The 17,532-nt window shown below is 37.8% G+C and overlaps 1 protein-coding gene across 15 annotated transcripts in view; it reads left to right on the top strand.

Moving 5' to 3' along the window:
* Positions 1 to 17,532, top strand: part of NEK1 (NIMA related kinase 1) — a 214,428-nt gene that overhangs the window by 10,841 nt on the left and 186,055 nt on the right. For 10 of the 15 annotated variants that reach the window (XM_082727264.1, XM_082727275.1, XM_082727273.1 and 7 more), the window contains exons 4-5: positions 137 to 233; positions 7,377 to 7,474. In XM_082727264.1, the coding sequence (XP_082583390.1) occupies positions 137 to 233; positions 7,377 to 7,474 (195 nt within the window). The remainder of the gene's footprint in view (positions 1 to 136; positions 234 to 7,376; positions 7,475 to 17,532) is intronic. The other 5 variants (XM_082727269.1, XM_082727266.1, XM_082727268.1 and 2 more) reach the window with 1 other exon arrangement.

Here is a 17,532-nt window from a genome sequence, read left to right as displayed (position 1 = left end):
ACTGAGCCACCCAGGCGCCCTATTTTGTTGTTTTGACTATGCTTTATATTGTTTTTTAACCACTCTCTTATTGATGGACATTTAGATGGTTTACTGATGGTCTAATTTAATATTTTCTTTTTCTCTCCCATTTAAGATGTCCAATAAAGAAAGGGAAGAATCAAGGAGAGAAGTTGCAGTATTGGCAAACATGAAGCATCCAAATATTGTCCAGTATAGAGAATCATTTGAAGGTCAGATAAATTTTGCAAGAGAGTTCAAAGGAACTAAGCCATATGACAACTTTCGGATATTTTACTTATAAAGTATTTTCAGGAAGAAAAGTACATTGTCTTTGCCTCAGTACATATGCATATTCTTAACAACTTGATTCTAGGGTAATACAAATTTACTGGTGGGCAGTCTGTATGAATGGAGGTCTCAGTTCTTGTATTGCCCATGAGAAGATTTATGTGGTTATCTGTGCTCTAATAAAGACAGCCAGAAGGAGAGTAGCAAACAAAAAGCAGTTTATTAAAGTGAATGTACAGGGGTATCTGGGTCGCTCAGTCGGTTAAGCATCTGCCTTCTGCTTGGGTCATGATCTCAGGGTCTTGGGACTGAGTCCCGCATTAGGCTTCTTACTCGGTGGGAAGTCTGCTTCTCCCTCTCCCTCTGCTGCTGCTTCTGCTTGTGCTCATTCTTGCTTGCTCACTCTTTCCCTTTTTCTCTGTCAAATAAATAAAATCGTAAAAAAAAAAAAAAAAAGTGAATGTACACTGTCAACATGGGAGAGTGGGGACATTTTTTTGTTATTAGATATTTGTTGCATCTCTATGGGCTGGAAAGAACTGTGATGTATTGTGGGTCTGTTTTTATTTTATTTAATTTTTTAAAGATTTTATTTATTTGAGAGAGAGCAAGTAAGACAGAGTATGAGAGGGTAGAAGGTCAGAGGGAGAAGCAGAATCCCTGCTGAGCTGGGAGCCCCGATGCAGGACTAGGTCCCAGAACTCCGGGTTCATAACCTGAGCTGAAGGCAGTTGCCCAACCGACTGAGCCACCCACGTGCCCTGTGGATCTGTTTTTAGTCATTTGGGAGACTCCTCCCATGAATTGGGAGGGAGAGTTTTTAGCCTTACAAGGTTTGTACAGAAAGGTCTGGGCATCCTTTCTCCATCTGGTGGGGCTGTACCCACAATTCAAATGCATTATGAGTCTAGGGCTAAGGTTACACTGGGGCCGATGTGGCTGAGGAGAGTGCTTGGTTTGCACCTATGGCTCTTTAGTTTGTTAGCCCCAGGTCTTGGAAGCCACAAGATCAGATATTGTGCCCCAGGCTTTTAATGTATAGCTTATTTATCACTGTCCTTGCCTCCAACCCTTATCGATTGCACAGATAAGGGCTGGAAGGGAATGCCCCTTCAAGAATTGGGACTCTGGGGGCACCTGGGTGGCTCAATGGGTTAGAACCTTTGCCTTCTGCTCAGGTCATGATCCCAGGGTCCTGGTATCAAGCTCCACATCAGGCTCTCTGCTCTGCAGGGAGCCTGCTTCCTCCTCTCTCTCTCTCTGCCTGCCTCTGCCTACTTGTGATCTCTGTCAAATAAATAAATAAAATCTTTAAAAAAAAAAGAAAAAAAAAGAACTGGGACTCTGCCTTGGGGCATTCCTTCCACTGCTCAGGTCTAGCTTCTACCCAACACTACACCATACTGTCCATGTGTAATTTTATATTGACTCACTGTTACTCTGATTGCTTAAAAAGAAGCCATGTGGTTAAGTGTAAAAATTTGTACAAAGCAAGGACAGTAATTTATATCATTTTAAATTAAACTTCTTTTAAAGTGCTACCACTACTGCCACTAAGAAAATGTTCTGATTTTTAGAAAGGGATCCTTCTTATTTGTGTTCTCTTATTTACCTCATTATCATAGTAGTGAGGTATATTGAAAGTGGTCTCAGGTTCTTAAAAATGTCATAGCTTAAAATGTTATATGTTGTTTTGGAAATATATGCTATTATATTTGGTAATGTAGGAACTAAGATAGAACAAAGCTTCTCTAAAGACAGGTCAAGATGGTTGGTTGAAGTCCTTTGAATTCATGCCCATTATCATAAATCCCTACACATTACAAAACAAAGTATTTTGGGGCATCTGGGTGGCTCAGTGGGTAAAGTCTCTGCCTTCAGCTCGGGTCATGGTCTCTGGGATCGAGCCCCGCATCGGAGCGAGGAGCCTGCTTTCCCCTTTCTCTCTGCCTGCCTCTCTGCCTACTTGTGATCTCTCTCTCTGTCAAATAAATAAAATCTTTAAAAAAGTAAAAAACACATGTATGTATACATATATGTAGTATATGCATGTATGTATACATATATAGTATATGTGTGTATAAATACATGTGTATAGTATACGTATATATATACTGTATGTGTATATTTATGTACCATATGTGTATATATACTATGTGTATTTTTATACTGTGTGTGTATATGTATGTGTGTATATATATGTATATATATTTAATTTGACAACATTAACAGTTTATTTAAGGCAGTGGTGGTGAGAAGGAAAAAGGAAACAAAGAATAGCTTCTTCGGGTCCTGAGTTTCTAGCTGCTTATGAGTCCCAAGTTTATAATCATGTTTTTTCTCCTTCTACAACAAATTCCTTGTTCTCCTTTGCCCTCTGCAACATCTTGGCTGAGTGTGTTCTGTTTTACCTAGTGGAATAACACAAACCTTTATCACTGGAGGATCTGAGTCTTTGTGAGTACTATATTTGTTGCAGTTTTTCATTAATTATGGCTATTTTGCAAGCGAGTAAAAGAGGAACCTCAGTGAATCCATGGAGTTCCAGTAATAGTCCTCCTTGACTTGATTGTGTTGCAGCAACACAATTTCCTCTTGATAATCACAATTAAGCACTCCAGACAGAATGGTGACTCTTTTTTTTTTTTTTAAAGATTTTATTTATTTATTACTTGAGAGAAAGAGAGAGAAAGATAGCATGAGAGGAGAGAGGTCAGCGGGAGAAGCAGACTCCCTGTCTAGCAGAGAGCCTGATGTGGGACTCGATCCCAGGATTCCAGGTTCATGACCTGAGCCGAAGGCAGTCACCCAACCAACTGAGCCACCCAACGTGCCCCAGTATGGTGACTCTTAACAATAATTTAGATTGAAAGTAGTAGATAGTTCAAATGACTGCTCTAATACAGTCTGATTTAGAGCAGAAGTATACTCATTCCCAGATTAACTGGGTACATACTAAAGTAGAACATGCTTTAAAAAAATATTGATCAATTAACACATTATGTCATAAGGTGTACTGTATTTTATGATGGTAGTGAAATTATCATTTATGCACGTTTATGTGTACAGGAGTACAGTGTTAACTATCTTCTTCCCATGAGCTTAGATTCCTTTATCTTTCTCCTCAGATCTCTTTCAGTTTCTTTTCTCTTTCATCACCAAAATTTTAGTATTTAAAATAAAAAGCTTTTAATGATGTCAACAAATACTCTAGTAGGAGGTTTTTTTTTTTTTTAAGATTTAAAAGATTTTTAAAGATTTTATTTTATCTGAGGGAGGGTTGTATCTCACCTGTAAGATCACAACCTGAGTTGAAACCAAGAGTCAGGCACTCAACCAACTGAGCCACCCAAGGAGCCCCATCTCTTGCTGTTTTGCAGCTTCTCTCGTTATCACCACTTTTTGCCATTCGAACCATGTGTCTTGGTGTAGACCTTCTTACATTGACCTTGTTGGGGGCTCTTTGTATCCACTGAATCTGGACTTTTGTTTCCTTTGCCAGGTTAGGGAAATTTGTAGATATTTTATCTTCAAATACATTTTCTGCCCCCTTTTCTCTTCTCTATCTAGGATCCTTATAATGTGATTTATTAATTATCCTTGATGGTGTCCCTGAGTTCCCAAGTCCATCTTTTATTTTTTTTCTCTCTCCTATTCTATTTGATTGCTTTCTATTACTCCTGGTTGCTGATCCATTCCTCTACTTTCTTTAGTCTGCTATTTATTACATCTAGTGTATTTATATTTTTATTTTTATTTTTTCCAAAGATAGATGTATGTATGTATGTTTGTTTGTATGTATTTACGTGTGAGCATGAGTTGGGAAGGGCAGAGGGAGGGAATCTTCAAGTAGACTCCCCACTGAGTACAGAGCCTGACATGGGGCTCAATCTCACCATCCATGAGATCATGACCTCAGCTGAAACCAAGCGCTGGAGGCTCAGATGACTGATCCACCATATCTACTGTAATTTTCAATTTAAGTTACTGATTTCTTTATCTCTGATTCATTCTTTTTTATTTCTATCTCTGTATTAAGAGTCTCACTGAGGTCCTTCACTCTTTTCTCAAGTCCAGTGAATATTTTTACGATCATTATTTTTATTTATTTATTTATTTTTAAAGATTTTATTTATTTATTTGACAGAGAGAAATCACAAGTAGTCGGAGAGGCAAGCAGAGAGAGAGAGAGGGAAGCAGGCTCCCTGCTGAGCAGAGAGCCCGATGCGGGACTCGATCCCAGGACCCTGAGATCATGACCTGAGCCGAAGGCAGCGGCTTAACCCACTGAGCCACCCAGGTGCCCCGATCATTACTTTAAATTCTCTGTCAGGCATATTATTTATCTCTGTTTGTTTGGGTCTTTTATGGCAGTTTTGGTCCTATTTAATACACTTGGGATGTATTCCTCTGTCTTCATATTTTCTAACACTCCGTGTCTGTTTCTGTAACGTTAGGAAATTCTTCCTACATTTTGGCTCTTGAAAGTAGTGGCCTTATGAAGAAGAGATCCTATAGTGCCATGCAGTGCAATGACCTCTCTTCACCAGAACCTGGCATTTCAGGGTGTCTCCTGTGTGTGATACGTATACGGCACTGTTGTGGCTGAGCTGCGGTTGTTTTTAATTAGCTTGTCTGCACTGGTTCACTTTACCTGTTGTAGGCATTGTTTGGTCCCTGTGTTGTTAGTAGGCTGGTCTGGGGTTGCCTTGGGTTTGAGTTGAGTTAGAACAGGAATTAACTAGAGGTGCAGTAGCATGAAAATGCAATGCACTTTCCGTTTGTTTTTCCCCTCAGAAACTTTCATTGGCGGGTGGGGCCTGCGTTCAGGCCAGGCGTCTGCCTCCAGCCCATGCTTGGGGCACAGTTGGTCTGGTGTGTGGTTATCTTTCCCTGTCTCTCAGACCTGAGTCACTTTGGAGGGCTGATAGCCCCTGTTGGGGCTGATTTCAGCCTGCCAGGCTTGTGGCACTGTTTTGGATAGGCTCTGGCCAGGGGCATATTGAAAGGGTCAGGTCTGTAGGAAAATGTGGGTACAGGGTGTAGGGTGTTAGCAAAGTTTGTGTGGGTCTGCTGTTGGAGGAAACGTGGAAGAAGGACCTGGCTGGAGGGACTGTACCTGCAGGATGTGCTGTTAGCAAGCTAGGTGGAGAGTGTTGGCACTGCACTAGTTCTCGAAGGTGTCCATGTATCTAGGCTGGGGGATGGGGGAGTTTTATGGAGCCTACCAGTTCTTCTGTTCCTGTAGAAGTCTCCCTACATCCCTGCCCCTCCTGCACATGCAGATTAGTAAATTACTCCCCCTCCCTTATATCCCGGGCATTTTTCTTAGTGCTGCATCTCTGCTGGGCCATTTGTTGTGTTGTCTCTAAGAGTGGGGACAGTTTCCTGTTGCTCTTTCACTTTCCTAAAGCTGAGCATACTGATTTTTAATGATCTAGATGTTAAGCCCTGCGGATTATAAGAACTCATGAAATTATGCCCCACATAATGGTTTTTACAGCCAAATGTGGGCATTCATCTTCTCTCGCAGGTTCCCTGTGCCTGGGGTGCCTGCAGTACCTGGAGTGCCTGGGCTTAGTTTCTGTTTCCTTCTTCTCTCCACACCATGGGTGTCTCTCCCTTCTTTCCTCCTGAAGACAATCCCATGGACCTATTTAGCTCCTGACCACATCTCTACCTTTCCTATGCTCTTCCATCTGGCCTCTTCCCTACATTTAGCTGTGGAGAGTCCCAGTCTTCCAGTCGTTTTCTGGTTTATTTACATTGATGTGATTGTTATCTGGTTTTATCCATGAGAGGAGGTGAGGCCAGGATCCTCCTACTCCACCATCTTCCTTAGAAGTGCCCACAAATTATACAGAATCTTAATTAGTCAGTCATATAGATTCCCAGTCCATGGCACATTAGGAGCAGTTTATAAAAAAGGAGGTATAAGAACTATGGGTAACAGAAACACTACACAGGGTGCAAGGTACAAGTACTGATGGAATTAGGCTAGAAGCACAGAGAAGTAAGGGAAGTGAAAACTGTTCTTTGAGTTGGAGTAGTCTCACTGGTAAGTAGTGGTTTAGTAATGTTAGAAGTTATATCAGCTACTCCCTAATTTGTGCAGAATAAGCATAGTGTTAATCTAAGAATAAAGGTGGAGGGAGGGATGAGAAGGGTTCTTCTAGTCCTGTGTACCCAGGGGAAGAGTGATAGAAACCTTTCTTTCTGTGGACTGAGACATAAAGGGAAATAAAGTATTGCCCTATTTTCATGTTGCTCACAGATTATATCTAATTTTTAAAAATAGAAGTAAAATCAAATAAAGCTCCAGCGGTTGTACATTCTTATTCACCGTTGAATCCCTAGAGTTCATTGCAATATCTGTTATTTGTTTAGTAAGTAATTGATTAAGTGGATGAAACAAAGCTGAAAAGTAATGGTAAATTGAAAACCAAATTATAACCCATCTTTGATAAATTGGTAGAAAAACATTTTTTATAGATGATGTTTAAGGAAATCTATTAAATGAAACCAAGTATATTTATCTGCATTTTGTCTGTATTCCAGAGATGTTTAGATCATTGTGGATATGCTATTCAATAAGATGCTGTATTCTTAGTAGAAAATCATTGATGATAGAGCTTCTTGTTAAACCAGGTTATCATACAATCTGTATAAGCAGTATACCTTAATTTTGTAGTCTAATTCTTTTGAAGGTGGTTCTGTTTTTAGTGGAACATAATTAATCACTATGTTTTAGTAAACCCTTAAGTACCTTTAATTTAGCTGTGCTTTTGACTTACATTATCATATGATTTCACTTGTGGAGTATAAATAACATGGAGGACATTGGGAGAAGGAGAAGAGATGGGAGTTGGGGCAAATTGGAGTGGGGGACGAACCATGAGAGACTGTGGACTCTGAGAAACTAAGGGTTTTGGAGGGGAGATGGGTAAGGGTTGGGTGAGCCTGGTGGTGGGTATTGAGGAGGACATGGAGTACTGGGTGTGATGCATAAAGAATGAATCTTAGAACACACACAAAAAACTTAAAAAGATTAAAAAAAAATGAAATGTCATGTTTATATTTTGTAGAAAATGGCTCTCTCTACATAGTCATGGATTACTGTGAAGGGGGCGATCTGTTTAAACGAATTAATGCTCAGAAAGGCATTTTGTTTCAAGAGGATCAGGTAAGTTAGCATGTAGGAGATTGACTCTTAATCCTTGTTATTCAGAAGCAATTCAAAATTTATATATGTGTTTACTTGTAACTACAAAATTCTTAATATAATTACTAGGACAGTTTGATATCATATTCTAATATCTCAGTCATATTTCTGTTCTAATTAGCTTCTACCTTAGTCATTTCTCTGTCTCACTTCCTGTCTATAGTAATATTATAATATTTAAATGTATGTTATATCCTTTGTGTATGAATAAACACTTATATTTATGTATATAACCTAATTATTCATTATAACTAGTTAAGTATTCTGTATTCTGTCTGGCTTTCTGCTAATAGACCACATTTTCCTAAAATGTGGCTTTCCTAGGTAATTCCAGCTCTGGAAGCCTTGCATTGACAATTGCATTAAATCTAATCTCTGTTTTGACCTCAAGGATCTTTAAAATATGACCTTATCCTACTGAGGCAGTCTTATTTTTTTTCCTAGTATTACTTAATGTGTACCCCTTTTCATTTATTTAACACATATTTATTGAGCATTCATTTTGTTCGGCACTATTTGTGTTGGGAACACATGCTCATATATCTCATTCTTCTTCCTGTGTAGTTATTCTATTATTTCTTTTATTTTAGTAACGCTTCCCTGCCAACTCTCTTACTAATATTCTACCTTTTTTTCTTTTTTTACAGCTCAGCTCAAGTCCCAGCCTTTTCTTTGATTTTCCTTAATCACTCTAATCTTCTGTGATCTTTTCCTTCTCTAAATTTCTATTGCATTTCTCATTATCACCCATTCTTAACTTGTGTGTTTTTACATAAGGAAATGGGGGAAACATTGTACTAAAAGTGTTGTATTTGTTTCTCTTAAATTTTATAATCCCCCATGAATTAGTGTAGTTTTCTTTATTTAATAAGTAAGAAGTCTAACAGAGGTTAAGTAGCTTGGCCCAAATCATATAGTCAGTGTTTGAACCTACTTCTGTCTAACTCCAAAATCTATTTAATATTTGTTTACAAACTTAAATTGTACAATTATTAAAAGGTTCAGAAATGGAAATAATTCTTTGCCTACTGTTCTGTCTCTGAAGATTACCACTGTTTTTAGTTTGGTACATTCTTCTAGGCTTTCTTCTTCATACTTGTACATGGAAATATATACATCAAGGCACACATATTCAGAAAGGGGATATTATACATAGCGTACTCTGTCTTACTTTTGTCACTTAAAAATTATCTTGATTATCCTAACCTATAAATAGAACAAACTGATGGTTATGAGGGGGGAACGAGAAGGAGGGGTAGGGCAAAATGGGTGTAGATACATGAGGGATACAGGCTTCCATTTGTAGGATGAATATGTCATCGGAATAAAAGGCACAGCATAAGGAATATAGTCTGTGATATTGTAACAGCAGTGTACAGAGACATATGGTGGCTACAAGTGTGAACATAGCATAATGTACAAACTTGCTAAATCACTATGTTGTACATCTGAAACTAATGTAACACTGTGTATCAGCTATTCTCAAAATAATTTAGAAAGTAACGAAAATGTTATTTATAATATGGAAAAAATGCAGCTTTCATTTAAAAAATTATCTTGATTATTGTTACATGTTCCTCTGTGTAGATCAGTTTTATTAGTTTTAATAGCTACATTATATCCCTTTGTAGCAAGGCCTGTGCTTTTTTATTTGTTCATATTCTATTTTCATTTCATTCCCATCCATAGGCTGCTATTTTAATCTTTAATTAATATCTGCGTATTTTTCCAAATGGCTGTCACTGTCCTTTTTTTTTTTTTTTAAAGATTTTATTTATTTATTTGACAGAAAGAGATCACAAGTAGGCAGAGAGGCAGGCAGAGAGAGAGAGGAGGAAACAGGCTCCCTGCTGAGCAGAGAGCCCGATGTAGGACTCAATCCCAGGACCCTGAGATCATGACCTGAGCCGAAGGCAGCGGCTTAACCCACTGAGCCACCCAAGTGCCCCACTGTCTTGTATTTTTAAATGCGTAACTGTTGTTTTACATCTTATTCAGTTTTATTTCTCCCCTTAGTACAGTTTCTGATCATTTGTTTTGCTTTCTGTGCATTTGTTGCTTCTGCTGTATAATGCTCCATTGATATTCATCCAAGTCTACACTTAATTTACTGTATCATGCACCCTTAATGTATGCTGAATAATTTCACATTATAATTGTTTCCCCAACAAGGTTGTAATTTACTGTGGAGCAGAGATTACAATTTTCACTGATGTCCTCTTTGGATACTTAGGAAAGCTGTGTCCATAAATTAATTGGCACAACTAATCATTTGATAATACTGTGTTGATGGAGACTTTTAGCTTCTTGCCAGTAACTTGATAATATGGTAAGGTTCTGAAATCTTGAGTTCTATTTTAGTTAAGTACTATTAAATAGGGTAATGTCATACTTTTCACTTTACTTATCCTGTTTCCACAACTAAGCCTACTAGACAGAGCACAGAACTTCAGAACTTGTGTTTGAATCATTTTTCTGCTTTTCAACTTGGTAATAGTTATGTTAACAAATGACTTTTAACTATTTTGAGACTATTTTCTCATTCTTTTTTTTTTTTTTAAAGATTTTATTTATTATTTATCAGAGAGAGAGTGAGCGAGAGCGAGCATAGGCAGACAGAGTGGAAGGCAGAGTCAGAGGGAGAAGCAGGCTCCCTGCGGAGCAAGGAGCCCGATGTGGGACTCGATCCCAGGATGCTGGGATCATGACCTGAGCCGAAGGCATCTACTTAACCAACTGAGCCACCCAGGCGTCCCTATTTTCTCATTCTTTAATAGGGATGCTCATACCACATAGCCAACTTCACTATTGTGGTGAAGTCAAATAATTTATGCTAGTGTACAGAGTGCTGTTTTTTATTAGAATTTTATCTAATACCTTCCATTGCTTGTGCTTACATTTATTCTTTGTGTTTTAGTGGACTTTAAAAAAATGCTTACTATTAGATTTCATAACATTCTCCTGTAAAGTACATTGATAGTCTGTGGATTTGGTTCTGCAGTTGGATAAATGTTTTTGGTACATAATGATGTATATGTATGAATATATATGTATCTTGTGGGTTTTTTTGTTAAGATTTTATTTATTTGACAGAAAGTGAGTGAGAGAGAGGAAATAGAAGGAGCTCAGGGGGAACAGCAGAGGGAGAGGAAGAAGCAGACTTCCCGCTGAGCAGGGAGCCCGATGTGGGGCTTGATCCCAGGACTCCAGGATCATGACCTGAGCCAAAGGCAGAAACTTAACCAATTGAGCCACCCAGGTGCCCCTATATGTATCTTGTTATCCTAGAAATTAGTATGGAGATCTATTCTATTCTATATATTTTTGTCCATCTCTGAGATTATTCCATAATAAACAATGAGAATTTGTTAAGTCTTTCTTTTAAGTTAATAATATTTTTTCTACCCTTCAGAAAGATGATTTGTTAACACAGATAACATTATTTATTTTAGCTTGTTTTTTTTTTTTTTTTTTTTTTAAGATTTTACTTATTTATTTGACAGAGAGAGATCACAAGTAGCCAGAGAGGCAGGCAGAGAGAGAGGAGGAAGCAGGCTCCCTGCTGAGCAGAGAGCCCGATGCGGGACTCGATCCCAGGACCCTGAGATCATGACCTGAGCCGAAGGCAGCGGCTTAACCCACTTAGCCACCCAGGCGCCCTAGCTTGTTGTTTTTTTTTAACTTTATTTTTTCAGTGTTCCAAGATTCATTGTTTATGTATCACACCCAGGGCTCCATGCAATATGTGCTCTCCTTAATACCCACCACCAGGCTCACTCAACCCTTACCCACCTCCCTTCCAAAACCCTCAGTTTGTTTCTCAGAGTCCACAGTCTCTCATGGTTCGTCTCCCCCTCCGATTTCCCCCAACTCCCTTTTCCTCTCCTTCTCCCAATATCCTCCATGTTATTCCTTATGCTCCACAAGTAAGTGAAACCATATGATAATTGACTCTCTCTGCTTGACTTATTTGACTCAGCATAATCTCCTCCAGTCCCGTCCATGTTGATACAAAAGTTGGGTATTCATCCTTTCTTTCTTTCTTTTTATTTTATTATTTTACTATTTTTTTTATTTTTTTTATTTTTTAGGTATTCATCCTTTCTGATGGAGGCACAATATTCCATTGTGTATATGGACCATATCTTCTTTATCCATTTGTCTGTTGAAGGGCATCTTGGCTCTTTCTACAGTTTGACAGTTGTGGCCATTGCTGCTATGAACATTGGGGTACAGATGGCCCTTCTTTTTACTACATCTGTATCTTTGTGGTAAATACCCAGTAGTACAATTGCAGGGTCATGGGGTAGCACTATTTTAATTTCTTTTTCCTTTTTTTCTTTTTAATTTTTTAAGGAATCTCCACACTGTTTTCCAAAGTGGCTGCACCAACTTGCATTCCTTCCTACAGTGTAAGAGGGTTCCCCTTTTCTCCACATCCTCTCCAGCACTTATTGTTTCCTTTCTTATTAATTTTGGCCATTCTAACTGGTATACAGTGGTATCTCATTGTGGTTTTATTTTAATCTCCCTGATGGCTAATGATGATGAACATTTTTTTCATGTGTCTGTTAGCCATTTGTATGTTTTCTTTGGAGAAGTGTCTGTTCATGTCTTATGCCCATTGTTTGATGTGATTATCTGTTTTTTGAGTGTTGAGTTTGAGGAGTTCTTTATAGATCTTGGATATCAGCCATTTGTCTGTAATGTCAATTGCGAATAACTTCTCCCGTTCTGTAGGTTGCCTCTTTGTTTTGTTGACTGTTTCCTTTGTATTTTAGCTTATTTGAAATGGGGATTATTTAAAGAGAAACATCCTACTACTACTACATCCTACTTCTTTCCAGCACAAAAATGTGAAGGCCAGAGGCTATTTTTTGTTTTAGAATGCCAGGTAGCATGAGTCTGAGATGGGTTTTGTCCATTTCTAGAATAGAAGTGGGAAGAGCAAGACCTCTGAAACAAGATGATTCTCCAACTACTCAAGTCATTCTCTTCAGTGATACTTCCTTGTTTGCATCTTTGTTGGATAAAGCTCTATAGTTGGAAGTTAGGAAATTAAGTTATAGTTAGGAAGCAACTTAAAATCTGTGCCTTTTAATCAGTAGTAAGCAATGAAATGAACTAAATAATCCTTGGATGGCCTTTGCCCACATAAATATTTAAACGATTTCCCACTATTTTTACCTTATTTCTAAGTTCTGGATACATTTCCTGGTAGTCTACTTTCTTTTGATCATATATAATTTCCAAATGTATACTTTTCCCAAAGGAAAAAGTATGGGATTTCCCTAATATTTAGGTTCAGTGGGAGTATTAATGAAGCATATAAGTACCTTGAGTTTTTTCTGATAATCTAGAGCCCTGCAGTATCGGGCTCTCCTAAGGCTGCAAAATTGATTTCTGTCCAGATGTTTTCATAAGACCTTGAATTAGATTTTTTAAAAATATACAAATTATTGTTTTCTTTTCTGTCCTAAGGCCAATACATTCTCCAGCGGATTTCACCTGTGGTACCTATAGATTTGGGTGATTTTCTTTATTCCTGAAGGTTTCCTGTTCATCCATGGTTTTTGGCTATTAGGAAATGACCTTGCCAAGACCTTCTAAGTTAGGTACTAGGGCAATTTCCTGGCAGTGTGATAAAGGAATTGGTTCCATATATATTTATTAGTGTGGGCTTGTCATAACTGAATGAAAATAATTTTTAATTAAGGTATGGCTTTGTTGCATAATTGATTAGTTATTATTGGGAAAAGGTATAATTTTTTTTTTTACTTTTTAAAAAAAATCTTTTTTCTTTTAGATTTATTTTACTTATTTGAGAGTGGGAGAGAGTGTGTGCACACATGCATATACGTGTGTTGGGGGAGGGTCAAAGGGAGAGGAAGTGAGCCTGGTGGGGGGCTCGAAATCATGACCCCATAAATTGACTGTGCCACCCGGGTGCCCCAAGGAGTATAGATTTTTATTGAACTGATGAAAATTACAATATTGTCCTGAAAAGTAAAACTGTTTCTGATTTCTGAGTGGGTCAGTGAGAATCAGATAATCAAATAATATGTGATAATTCAATTTACAAAAGCATAATCTGCTGAGTTGAAGGCTAGAGATGGTTCTTAAGAACAAAAATAGACTTCATGTGTTTATTAAATATAAAATAAATATAAGATATAAAATAGGACATTAAGACAAATACCTATTAGGTATTGGGGCACCTTGGCTTAGGTCACTGGGACTGAGTCCTACAACAGGTCCCCTGCTCAAAAGGGAGTCTGTTTCTCCTTCTGCCTCTCTGCCCCCCTCCTTTCTCTCTCTCAAGTAAATAAATAAAATTTTAAAAAAAGAATAATACCAATCATATTCCAAACAAGTACCCATAATTTAATTTCATTTAATTCAGTTGATTCAGTTCTAGTAATTCTTTATTTTTATTTTTTTAAAGATTTTATTTATTTGACAGAGAGAGATCACAAGTAGAGAGAGAGAGGAAGGAGCAGGCTCCCTGCCTAGCAGAGAGCCCGATGCGGGACTTGATCCCAGGATCCTGAGATCATGACCTGAGCCGAAGGCAGAGGCCCATCCCACTGAGCCACCCAGGCAGCCCTCAGTTCTAGTAATTCTTATCTGTCCGGGTGTATGTATGTATGTCAGCTTGTGGACTATAAAAAAGTCTAGAAATCTTGACTCAGTCCATTGAAGCCTGTACTTAAGAGTCTATTTTTTGAAGTATCAGTAGTTCAGTGTTCTTAGTACGGTCCTTTCCACGAGCCTCTGGTCAGTAGAAGCAAAAGCCTGTTTGATAATGAGGCAAAGTCTGTGGTTAATTTCTTATAGTAATAATAAAACAGAAGTTTTCTGTGGGACATTTGATAAAGGTGAATATTTTGCTTAAGGGTAAATATAGGTAGCAAAACCATTGACGTATGTCTAAAACCTTCCCATAAAGCATGCGTTTTCTGCAATATTTATAATAATAGTAATTTCCTACATAAACTTAACCTGAGAGGCTGAACTTTTTTGTTGATTAACCAAGTCTTACCATGCTAGTCTTAACAGTTTTGAGCTAATTAATATATTAATATATTTTCTATTAATACTGTATATACCTTAAAAATAATATTTGGTTACCTGTTTAATCAAAGTGACAAAATATTTTAAAATAAATATAGTTGGAGAGGATTCTGGGAAGGTGGTAGAATAGGAAGCAGGACTCTCTCTCCTACCAACACAATTACAGAATTGTGGTAGAATCTATCCGATGAAACTATTTTGTATCTCTGGAGTCTATTGTAAGCGTATGATTTCTAAGTAAAAGCTTGAATAATAAATTGTGGTTATTTTCAGTCAATTTCAGCTCTTAGCTAGGTAACGGTGGCTCCTACCCATTCCCTACCTCCCAGTACCCAGGCAATCAGCCCTGCAGGCTTTCCAGAAGGAATTTGAATGCACCTTGTGGGAACCAGGGTGGGCAAAAAGGTCCATGTCCTCCAAATGTCAGGGATCTGTGTTCTGAATGTTGTCATTTTTTATCTTGGAGGTACAAACAAGGATGTGGGCAGCCATTGTTGTTGTACCTCCCCCCATTGTTGTAAGACCCACCCTTCTTGCTGATGTGATTTCCAGGGGATTTAAAGGGCCACTGCCCTCTTTATTCCCCTTCTTTTCTCTTTTTCTCTTTGTGGAGACAGACATTAAAAACGAAGGTATTTGAAAGCAGCCACATACACAAGTGAAATTAGAAAGTCACCATGTATACCCAGAGAAAGATGAAGGCTTGGAAAAGACCTGAAAATTTAAGTTTGCCTTTAAGCCTCAAGCTGAACCTTGGCATGGAGACACCATACAATAATTAGCAAAAATAAGACAAGAAGCCCTGGGGATCAAGAAGAATCTGATTTCTAGCATCACCACATTATTAGATTCAAGTGTCTGCTTTTCAACAAAAATCACAAGGCATATGAAGAAACAGGAAAGTATGGTCCATTGAAAGGGAAATAATCAGCAGAAACTGTCTGAAAAGGACCTGATGGTGGATCTACTGGACAAAGACTTTAAAGCAACTTTCAGCTGCTCAAAGTACTAAAGTACTAAATGGAGAAAATAAAGAAAACAATGTATAAACACATTGAAAATATCAATAAAGATTTAAAAAACCAAAAAAATTCTGGAGCTGAAAATACAATAACTGAAATGAAAAATCATTAGAGTGATTTAGAAACAGATTTGAATGGAAAGGAGAAAGAGTGAACTTGAATCTTGGACAATGGAAATTATTGGGTCTGAGGAACAGAAAAAAAAAAAAAAGATTGAAGAAACATGAACAGAGCTTAAGGGACCTGTGGGACATCATCAAGCTGACCAACTTATGCTTTGTAGGAGTCCCAGAAAAAACGTAGAGAAAGGGACAGAGCAAATATTTGAAGAACTAATAGCTGAAAACTCCCTGAATTTGATGAAAGACATGAATGTAAACATCCAAGAAGCTCAGCAAACTCCCAAATAGGATGAACTGAATGAGATCTGCACCAGACACATTAGATTCAAACTGTTGAAGGTCAAAGACAAAGAATCTTAAAAGCAGCATAATAAAGTGAGTCATCACATGTGAGAGGACCCTCACCAAAATTTTCAGGAGATTTCTCACTAGAACCTTTGGAGGCCAGAAAGCACTGGGCTGATATTTTCAAGTGCTAAAAGAAAAAACTGTGAATCGAGAATCCTGTATTTGGCAATATCACCCTTCAAAAATGAGGGGCATTCTCAGGTAAACAAAAGCTGAGGTTATTTGTGACTTCTAGACCTGCACTGAAGAAAATGCTAATAGGGAGCCTTACAGATGGAAGTAAAAGAACAATAGACAGGGACTTGAAGTCATATGTAGAAATGAAGATCTCAGTAAAGGTAAATATATGGGTAATTACAAAAGCTGATAATGTAATAATGATTTCTAGTGCCCATTTTTGTTTTCTACAGATTTAAAGACAAACACATTTAAAAAAATACAATTATTAGTCTAAAACGTGGTATTACTGTAATTGGTTTATAATTCCACATTTTGTTTTTTTTATAAAATTTAAGAAAGCAATGCACTTTTAAACATCACCAGTTTATGTTTTTGGACACATGAACAAAGATATAATTGTATGAAGATGTAATTCTCTTACATTGGCAACTAAAAGGAGTAGGACAGAGAGATGTTAAGGAGTAGAGATTTTGTATGTTACTGAAGTTAAGCTCGTACAAATCCAGATTAGAGTATTGTGACCTCAGGATGTTAAATATAAGCCCCAATGGTGACTACAAAGAAAATAGATATAGAATATGTACGTAGGGAATGAGAGATGAATTTAAATGTTTCACTATAGAAACCTAAGCACAAAAGAAAACTAATGTAAATGAGGGACAGAATAGCTATGAGGCATATAAAAGACCAATAACAAAATGACAGAAGTACCTCCTTATCAGTCAGCCTTAAAAAGGAAAGAAATTTAGAAATACACTATAACATGGATCAACCTGCATTATGCTAAGTCAAATAACCCAGGTACAAAAAAATGAGTACCATATGATTCCACTTTATGAGGCACTTAGAGTACCCAAAATTGTAGAGCCAGAAGGTAGAATAGTGTTTTCTGGGGACGAGGGGGAGAAAGGAATGGGTTATTATTTATTATTAAGGTTATTATTTAATGGTTATAGAGTTTCATCTTTGCAAGATGAAAAGAGTTCTGGAGTTGGATGGGTGGTGATGGTTGTACCACGGTATGAATGTACCTAATACCACTGAAGTATATACTCAAAAATGGTTAAGATGATGGATTTTGTATTATTTGTGTTTTACTACAATTTAAAAAATTTGGGGTGTCTAGGTGGCTCAGTCATCAAGCATCTGCCTTTGGCTCAGGTCATGATCCCAGGGTCCTAGGATTGAGCCTCACCTCAGGCTCCCTGCTCAGCAGGGAGTCTGCTTCTCCCTCTCCCATTCCCCCTGCTTATGTTCCCTCTCTCGTTGTGTC

Source organism: Mustela nivalis (genome assembly GCF_964662115.1).
Source record: "Mustela nivalis genome assembly, chromosome: 4".
Lineage (NCBI taxonomy): Eukaryota > Metazoa > Chordata > Mammalia > Carnivora > Mustelidae > Mustela > Mustela nivalis.
The sequence above is the reverse complement of the archived record's forward strand: the minus strand, read 5'-3'. Positions and strand labels throughout refer to the sequence as shown.